This window comes from Cryptomeria japonica, chromosome 5 (assembly GCF_030272615.1).
Source record: "Cryptomeria japonica chromosome 5, Sugi_1.0, whole genome shotgun sequence".
Classification (NCBI taxonomy): Eukaryota; Viridiplantae; Streptophyta; class Pinopsida; order Cupressales; family Cupressaceae; genus Cryptomeria; species Cryptomeria japonica.
Window position 1 is genome coordinate 106,877,419 of NC_081409.1, and position 10,300 is coordinate 106,887,718.

General features: G+C 35.2%; 1 protein-coding gene across 1 annotated transcript; it reads left to right on the forward strand.

Moving 5' to 3' along the window:
• The first annotated feature begins 5,825 nt into the window (after window positions 1-5,825).
• LOC131067313 (pentatricopeptide repeat-containing protein At5g39710) lies at window positions 5,826-9,218 on the forward strand. The gene is made up of 2 exons (XM_058002278.2): window positions 5,826-6,015; window positions 6,145-9,218. Exon 2 carries the CDS (start codon window positions 6,248-6,250, stop codon window positions 8,579-8,581), a length of 2,334 nt encoding a protein of 777 aa, XP_057858261.2. The 5' UTR covers window positions 5,826-6,015; window positions 6,145-6,247; the 3' UTR covers window positions 8,582-9,218.
• The last annotated feature ends 1,082 nt before the right edge of the window (window positions 9,219-10,300 follow it).

The window sequence follows — 10,300 nt, forward strand, 5'->3', positions numbered from 1 at the left end:
TCTCATCTACATCTTTTTTTTCCCCAATCAACTTGGAATTGAAACATAGATGGCAACTATTGATTCAATACAACAAGACATTTATCTTCTAGACACAACTACTTGTGATTTCTATCTTGCAGACATATCATCCTTGTTTGTGGAGTCTCATATTGTAGATCTAGAGGGTTATTTGAGGACATTCATCTCATATTTACTAATAGCTACATCATTGATGTCAGCTCAACATCTTAATTTCTTCTATGCATGGCTACTTGGGATTCATATCTTGCAGACATATCATCCTTGTTTATGGAGTCTTAAATTGTAGATCTAGAGGATTATCTTGAGGAAATTTATCTCCTCTTTGTTGACAACCTCATCAATTTTGTTAGCCCATCTTCATCACCCATGGAGTTTATTCTACATTAATTTTTGCGAAGTCTTGGATTGTCACCTTCTACATTGGTTGGACATGTGTACCTGATCGTTTTGTGGCGTCATTATCCTTCATGGTCAACAAGCCACTTAAGCATTTTCTAGAGGCACACATCATTTGGATTTGGATTTCCAATTCTTCTAGTTTATGGGAATGTCTTCTCCAGTCACCAATGGATTTTTTTCTTCTTAAGGGGAGAAATATTTTGTAGATAGTGGGTCATGTTTTGTCTTCAAGCTTTCATCATTGGCATAGGAGCTACTTCTTCATGGGGGATTACTATCATCATTCTCTCTCCTATGGGGGGACATTCATTGTAGTTATGTGACAAAATAAATCCTTGGGGGATCACATTAAGTCCTTTTATCCTTCTTTCACAAGTGAATTTATTGTAATTTCTCTCTTTTGGAGAGTAGTTTTTTCCCATGTGGGTTTCTCCTTTTCTCTATTTGTGGTAGATTTATTTTGTTTGTACATAGGTCTCTCATTAGGCCTTGTAGTCGGGACCCATCCATGTGTTGATTCGTGCATTCATCTTTAGGAGGAGTGTTGGATTAATTGTGATAATCACCAAATTAATTATCTAATTAGGTGCTTTATTTCTTTATTCACTTAAGATAAACTTATGAGTGTTTTTTATTTTATGAAATTGATTTAATTTAGCACACATTGTATTATTCATTTTGACATGGACACTTGTCAATTTCTCATTTAATTTTTCTTTAGGGGTTCTTTATCCTTTCTATAATAATTCATTCTTTCATTATAATTTTTAATCTTTTATGCATCAATACAATCCTTTGGTGTTTGATAAAAGCTATCTTTCTTGATCTCCATTTGTGATAGGTGTTTTGCTTGTATCTGATTGCTTGGCTTGTGGTTTTGAATCAATAAATCCAACAAAATGTAGAGAAGAAAAGTTCATACCTTGTTCTTCATCCCTCTCACTCTGTGATCATTTTTAGCATTTTCTTGATAACATCATCTTAATTCTTAATTTATCTTATTTTATACTTAAGTTATCCATGGACCTTTCATTTGATATTTTCATTTTTATCATCTTATCCATATAATCACAATAGCCTAATGTCTTAGGACATTCTCCACTTGGACTCAATCATAGGTTTAATTTTGTCCCCTAGTTATAATCATATATTTGATCATGTTCTTCTTCTCAAATTTAAAATTATGTCAATCCTAAAACCAATATTCTTATAAAATAAGTGATGTGCATCAGCCTTGTATGCACACTTTTTTTTCTAATGGAGGGTCATATAGTATTATGTGTTTAAGGAAGATCATTGTAATGGTGAAAAAAAGGTGAATGATGGAGAGATCAAGAGGAAAGCCTTCCTTCCCTCCGAGGAGAGATGAAAGTTACACTGCAAATTTCCCTTCAAACACTTTATCCGCATTACATTTAAAAGAGGGGGGAAATTCAATAGATCCAATCTCTTGGGAAAGAGATTGAATACCAAATGAACTAATAATGAGATAGAAATGACAAGCTAACCCCTCTTTTAGAATGGAAAATGATTGAATTATGTGTTGTAAGACTAAGTGTAAAAGTAGCAAAGAACTGATTATAACATAAGATAGAAGTGTGAGATAGAGTTGTGCACCTGGATTTGGCTATAATATATTGAGACAAAGCCGCCTTGTGAATTTGAGGAAAAGTTATCAGGAACGTGCTGAAAGTGCACATGGTCCTCCGAAAAATCGGCGAAACGAAAAGGGTTTTTCCGTCTCTGCAAATGGTGTCTGAATCTGCAAACACAGCTGCATATTTACAACCTACACAAAAAAAAGAGAGGAAAAGGGGTTGGGATTGGGGGTTTGCCTTCAAGTCAAACCCTAGTTTTGGAATTAACCAAATGATGAAAGAAAGTACTTGCAAGTAAATGTAAATGAAAGAATGAAATGTAATTCACCTCAAGGGAGGTTGTAGATAGAATGTAGGTAGATTTTCTTGTATTGAATTGAATGTTGAAAGGGATCTCCTCTTTAATGGTTGAATCCTTGACTTAAATGCAACACCTAGCCTTGAATGAAGACTTGAGAATGTTGAATGCTGGAAAAGAAAGCTTGAATGTGTGATCTCATGTATTCCCACTTATCCAACTTTTTCCAACTTATGCAAATGGGAGGGCGAATGCGACTTATATACTTGTCAATTAGGTTAATTGACTGATTTTTCGTCACAAGCCGACACAGGGAAAGTTTTCCCTCTTTATACAAAATCCAATGCAAAGATAGGACATAGGGGCCCCCGTAATAGGGCAAGGAAAAGGGCACCACACCCCTATCTTGCCCTTGTCTCAGGACAAGAAGCGGATTCAAGCAATGTGGAGGGCAGAAAAAGTGTAGTTTCCAGGGATGAGCAAGTCTCGGATCTCCGATCAGGCTTGGGGATTCAAATCGCCAACGTGAAGACCCTAATGTGATCGCAAATTGCAAGGGTCGCAATTTTATGACAATACAATCACTGAGAAATCTTAGATCATCAAGCATTTAAAAATCAAAAAATCATACTGAACATACAAGGATCCTTGAAAATTTCATGCAAAGGTATTAATATTTCACTTACATCATTTATTAGACACATAATAGGCATTCTCATCTTATCTTTCATGATTTCAATATTGTGAAATCAATAATGGAGCTTAATTAGGAGCTAAGGGAGTTTCTTATTTCAATCTTGTCCTAGTAGACACGCGAGTATGTTAATTAGCATTACATTGGCTATAAACCAACTATCATCTATAGTTTAAAAATTCAAGTTTATCTTAAATTTGATTAAAGAGTTGAAATTTACTCATAATTACTTAGTTTGTGTATTCATTAATAAGAATAATTTTTTACATAAAAATATATTTTGTTAGATATAATCTAATCATTTTAATTTTATTATTAAATTTGATAATGAAATTAAAATGTATTATTAAAATATACATGAACATTATATTTAAATTAAGATAAATAGAAAAAAAAATTGAAATATTTTGTTGGCATAATGTGTCTTGTTTAATATCAACATAACTTTCAAATTTGTCATCATTTAAATTTTTACTTATATTTGAGGGAAGTGGGCCCCTCTCACTTTAAAATAAAAGATCAACTCCAAAAACTTACCATATCCAAGTTCAAAACAAGAAATGATGATAAACTATGTCCATCTACATGTAGGAACAATGATAGACTCCAAACTTAACTAGCGACTAGGCCCTAAAATGGGAGGTTGCAACTAGAATGAGAGTTGTCAATACCCACCTTCTTCAGCAACATTTTGATAGTTCTTTGTTCTATAGCTACCTACTCATGATTTTGAAGAGAAGAGAGGAAGGGTTTCCTTGGAGCAAAGAAATCATTTTTTCTTAGGTCCCCTTCCACCTCTCCTTTAGTGACTAAAGATGAAATTTTATTCACTTACTCCATTAAGACAAAACCATTGTCTAGCTCGTGAAAAGAGGCTATTGAAACCAACCTTAAAAAATTTCCTCTATAATAGGAAATGCCATTACTAAATTCTACCCATGAAATTGACCTCTTGTGAGGCAAACAAGCTTCTATATAACTACCAACTTACCATCAACTAGGGTAATAAATTGGAAATGAACATTAAAGTAATATTGGAATTCACCCTTCTCTTACCCTTTGGTTCTAGATAGTTGACACCAAGGATTTCTTTGATCACAATATTCACCACAACATCTTAAAAGACAAATATTACGATAAATTGGGTGTTGATATGAGGTCTCTTAAATTATTTTCCCTTTCTCTATAGTTTGAGTTGGCCAAGTGGTAGAGAACTTGTGCTCTTGAAAGAGAGGTCACAAGTTCAAATCCCATAGGGGGTAAGGTGTGTATGCCGCATTTGTAGCATAGTTGGGTGCCTCCCACAAGGAGTACGAGGTAGTCCCATATTGCTATAAGCCATCTGTAGACCCATATACAGACCGCCTTACATCATGGACTATAAAATACTATTTATTTCTTTCTTTCTATAAAAAAAATCTATATCTCTTCTAAAACTCCCCTTGAATTGTGAAACACTTCAACAAATAAATAATATCTCGATTTGTGGCTTTTAAAAAGCTACCTGAATAAAGATCCAAGTTAGTCCTTTGCATGCACTAAACCTTTCCCAAGACAAGCATCTCATTTGGGAAGTCCCCCTTGACATCATTGGGAATCATAAGATGGAAAAGATCCTTTAGATTAACATTGATAATTTTATTAGGATCCCTAAATTCCCTTATTACTACCAATGGTTAACTTCTTTAAATGTAACTAATGCTACCCACACCTACTCCAAAATATTTTTTACTTTCTAATTTAAGGAGTGTTGCTTATTGATTACATTAAAATAATGACCATCAAATATCTCAATGCATATCTTCTTCAATCTACATATAAACGCCAATTGTAAACTCAATACAAAAGCTTGAGGTTTGGCTTCATTAATGGCTCCATCAATCAACTTCTTCAAGACAACTCCAATCAAGGAAATAGCACTATTTCTCATAATGCGTCCTCCACTAAAGAGTCCAAGATTACTCCAAGAAGCGTAATCAAAGTTGAACTTAAAAAAACTCTTGGAGGTGGGGTTCCATCTATTAAATCCCAAGAAGTTCTAAAAGGCTTAATTGATTGATACATATTAACATGTGTTTTCTTTTTTATTGTTGATTTTATTGCTATAAAGAAAATATACAATTCCCTTTCCGGGTGTAATTTAATTTCTCAAAGGAAAATAAGCATTTATCTAGCAATCTATCTCCTAAAAAGTATTGAAGATCTAATTTTAATAATTAAACAATAAACTAATTAAATCAAGGTAGATGGAAAACTAACTTGATTGATTGTGTAATTAAAAAAACATAATGTGCTTTCTATTTTTGATGAGGTAGTGATTTTGACTTCATAGTTAACTCGCTTATGCACTTCAATAAGTGATCATAATCAAGAATTTGGTTATGGATGTGTATGGGAGAAATTTGATAGAATTGCTCATCAAAGGCTATTGTTACTACAAACATGACCGTGTCATGTGGATTATTATATTTTGTTCAGCCTTGTCCTCAGCTGACATGATCTTTAGAGATTTATACACCTTTGTATCCTCATCACATGTTTGACATGGTTGCAAACTTGTGTCATCTTTTATCTAATTTAATAATAAATTTTACTCAAAAGCATAGTGAAACTTCAAGACATAACGAGAAACCTTAGACTTATCTTGTTACCATTACACTCCACCCTTGCCATCGTTATAGAGTAACTCTGCACATTAAATATGAAAAAAAAAAGTCCTTAAAATTACACAACACTGACTATTTTCTATTTTGGAAAAAAAATAAAAAATAAAGAGACCAAAAGTACTGTGAAACCCTCAACAAGTGCAAGCAACCGCTCCAAACAAAAAGCATAGCTCCTCGACAATTCAAGAAAGAAAAGTTATACAAATACAGCATAATTTCAACCCCCGATACTATTATTTTTGTAACAAATTGGAAGATATATGTATAGTCGAGAAAATGCAAGCGGAGCTGAACAGAACAGAGGTCCGATGCAACTTTGTACAGAGCATCAAAGCGGTATGATGCAGCCTTTCCAATATTTATGGTTTTAGAATCCATATTTCAATCAGAATTGGCATTTCATCTGTTTTTGTTATTTTGGGACAAATAAGTTTATCTTCATTTGTATTTATACGTTGAGTGCAGTTGAGCTATCTGCGTTGCAATATCTCATCTGGGTGTTTGTGGATTTTATTCTTTGGTTTTCGATTACTTAATTGAATATTTTGGTATTTATAGTCATTTTTCAATGATAATGCAATGCAATGCTATGAAATATCCACTTATTGGGTTCAACAGAAAATACCCTACATGGGCAGTATGTATAGTATTTAGTAGGTATACTACAGTTGCACAAAACTCATTTTCGGAAGAAGAAGATAAGTTTGTGGACAGAGCATATGAATTGTTAAGGCAATATGGATGCAACGACAGTATTCTTGACCGTTTATTATCTCCCACATTATTAAGTCCTTCCTTAGGTGTTAGGGTTTTGGAAAAGATCCATAGAGATGCAAGGGTGGCTTATGGGTTTTATAACTGGGCAGAGGATCAAAAGGATTTCAAGCCGACAATTCAATGGAGGTGTGTTATTATTCACATTCTGACTAAAGCCAAGATGTATGATTCTGCAGAGACTGTAATGAAAGGTCTTATAATGGAGGAGGGGAAGGATGAGCCACTGGTGTTTGAAGGATTGAAGGAAACTTACAAGGGTTGTTATGTAAGCTGTGGTGTGTTTGATATGCTTGTTAAGTTGTATGCTCAGTTGGGTATGGTGGAGAAAGCACAACAAGCATTGGGTTTGGTCAAAAGTTGCGGCTTCATGCTCAGTGCTTTAGCTTATAATAATTTTCTTTCTGCTTTGTTCAAGTCTAAACTTGTGAATATGGCATGGGAAGTGTATGATGAAATGGTTAGAAGCTCTGTTTCACCGAATGTTTACACATACAACATTATGATCCAAGGTCTCTGTATGGATGAGAGATTGGATAGAGCAATGCAGTTTGTGATCGAAATGACGGAGAAGGGTTGTTTGCCTAACGTGGTTACTTACAATACCCTTATCAATGGGCATTCTAGGCTTGGTAAGATTGAAAAGGCTTTTGAACTGTTAAACTTGATGCAGAATCAAAGGTTAATGCCCAACACTGTGACTTACAATGCTCTTATTAATGGACTTTGCAAGGAAGGCAAAGTAAAGGAAACAGGTCAGCTTCTAATTGAAATGAAAAAGAAGGGTTTAACTCCTGATAAAGTGACATACAACACATTGATCGATGGATACTGCAAAGAAGGTGATATGCATGAAGCACTTACACTGCATACTGAAATGGTATGGAAAGGACTTTCGCCAGATGTTGTGACTTACACCGCTCTCATTGATAGACTATGTAAAAATGGCAGTGTGCAAAGAGCAAGCGAATTTATGAATAAAATGAAAGAAAGAGGGTTGAATCCGGATGCCTTTACATATACTGCTTTAATTGACGGATATTGCAAGCAAGGAGATATGCAAAAGGCTCTTGAGATTCAAAAGGAAATGATAGATAAAGGATTTGTTCCTTCTATTGTGACATTTAATTCTGTTATCAATGGATTTTGTTTGGAACGCAATATAAGGGCAGCACAGAATGTTTTCAATGACATTTTAGAGAAGGGCTTGGTTCCTGACATGGTAACTTATAGTACGCTAATTGATGGGTACTGCAAGGGAGGCAATATGCAAGAGGCATTAAGTTTACTATATGAGCTTGTTGGAAAAGGCCTTGTTCCAGATGTAATTACCTACTCTTCTCTCATTCAGGGTTTCTGTAAGGAAGGAAGACTAGAAGATGCCTGCATGTTATTTGAAAAATTGCTACTGATGGGCTTGAATCCTGATCGGTTTACTTACACTACATTGATCAATGGACACTGTAGAGAAGGAAACATACAGAAGGCATTTCAGTTACATAATGAAATGATACAGAAAGGCCTGTCACCAGATGTAGTCAGTTACAGTGCACTCATTCATGGACTTCGTCAGCAATCTAGGACAAAGGAAGCAAATCGACTCTTGTTCAGAATGATGTATGATGATCTGATTCCTGATGAAATCACTTATGATACTTTGGTGGAATACTGCGTGGATGAGAATTTGGAGAGCAATGTGGCTCTTATTAAAGGATTATGCATGAAAGGCAAAATGATTGAAGCAGAAAAAGTATTTGAAGCAATGCTAGAGAAAAACTCAACTCCTAATGATGTTGCATACAGTGTACTGATCCATGGACATTGTAAAGATGGAAATATTCAAAAGGCTTTTGGGATGTACAATGAAATGGTGCAGCTGGGTTTAATACCTAACATTCTTACCATTATTGTTCTTATTAAAAGCCTTTGTAATGAGGGAATGATTAAGGAATCAAGTCAGCTTTTGCGGGGAGTCATAAAAGGGTGTTTGGCTCCTGATGCTGTTTCACGAACAGTAATGATTGAGCAGAACTTTGAAGGAGGTAACATGCAGGAAGTCATAAAATTTTTGACTGAAATGGTTGATGATGGTCTTCTTCCAAATGTAGTTAGACCCCTGACAGAGTAGTAAGATGGAACTTACTTTGGTTAGATACTGCAATCATTTCAAAAACATATGGCTCTCAGCAGTTCAACAGTGGACATCCTAATCTGATGGACGTCAAAAACATATGGCCCTCAGCACTCCTGCCAAATCTGCTCCCGATGCTGTTCTGTTGCAGCAGCCTGCTGATGTTCTGCTGCAGCAACCTGCTGCCATTCTGCTGCAGCAGCCTGCTACTGATGCTGACTGCAACTCTACGGGGCCCTCCCTGCCCAATCCTTCTTTTGATGGTCTTAATGATAGTATTGTCTGGACCATGGCTCGTCGTAGGCGGAATGGAAAATCTTCCCCCCTCCCCCAAATTTGTCTTGGCTCGGATGATTCTCCCCATCCTTGAGCTGGGTTTTGGGTTGTTGCAGGTTTGATAGGTTCTTTTCACCTGTTTGACCTTGGTTCCTCCGGGGTTCGTACCTCTGTTTTGTTGTTTTTTTTACTGCCTTTGGGCTGTTTTTTTAAGGGTCAGCACCCTTGTCTGTTGTTTTTGTAATGTTGATAGTCTTTGGCTATGTCAAGGGTCAGCGCCCTAGTTAACGCTGCTTTACTAATAAAAAATAATGGACATCCTAAAGAAACATTGCCAGTGGGGCTCTGTGACTTAAAATCAAAACCTTCAAACATCATATTTTGGTGAGATACAAAACTGTGAGACAAACTCATTAAAATTTGTCTCTTCAAAAAAGATGATTTGCTTTTGAGATGAATCATGAGTGCAAGAAGTTGCCAAGAAAAAAAGTGAGATAAGACAATTGAGAAATTGAGATAGCAATTGAGAAGTTGTCAAGCAAAAAAAATTTGAGAGAGCATTTTTAGAAACTGATTGTATAAGTCATGGGATTCTTGAGATAACTCTCTGAATGCATTTTCTGAAGTTTTCCATTCTCATTTTCGTAAGGGTAACAGGAGAGTAAATGCCTTATTTTCTTTCCTTGAACCTTCAACATAAATCAAATCAACACTAGTTAAGAAAACGCATTGTCTGCCAGTGGTTGCTCTAGTACCGAGGCCTAATGATTTAATTCTGACAAAGCCCAAGGAACAACCCTCAGCTTTTTATTAAAGATATCAAACGGTTATGTAAGATGAGCACAAATGATAGATACTGCTGCAGGAGCAAAAGAATATTGCATAAGAATCCATCTTGGTTTTCATCCAATCCTCCGTATGACTAAAGAACATGAATGTCCAAAGGCATGTTATTAACGATTTCAGATCTTTGTAATGCATTATTGTCACAATTTTTTTGGGTAAACTGTAAACAATTTTACTTTGCTGTTCTGGATAAGCAAGTTGTACTAGAACTACATTGGACAATTACTCAAACTGATCCAAAAAGATGTATATATATGTAGACTACATAAGGTTTATTCGCAACTTGAGTCCAATTTATATATGTTAACTTGTAGTAGCATGTATTTTCAAAAAATAGATTTTGTTCTTTCTTTAATAAGAATTTGTCTGTAGGTGTGGCAGATTAATAGCTCCATAATATAACTCAAAATAAGTCTTTCATTTATGTTCCTAATTATTCCTCCACCAACGTAGTCATTTTTGACAAGTTCATTTTGGAGTAGCATCTTAATGGGCGGCTATCACCTTTGTCCTAAGTAGTGACAACTCCATTAACCATAAGCTAGGGATCCAACTCAATATCCTAGCTAATAAGATTTAGAATCCTATCTCATT

Bases quoted from the DNA above. Each gene is read 5' to 3' on its own strand.
- LOC131067313 (XM_058002278.2), top strand. From the start codon at position 6,248: ATGATAATGCAATGCAATGCTATGAAATATCCACTTATTGGGTTCAAC.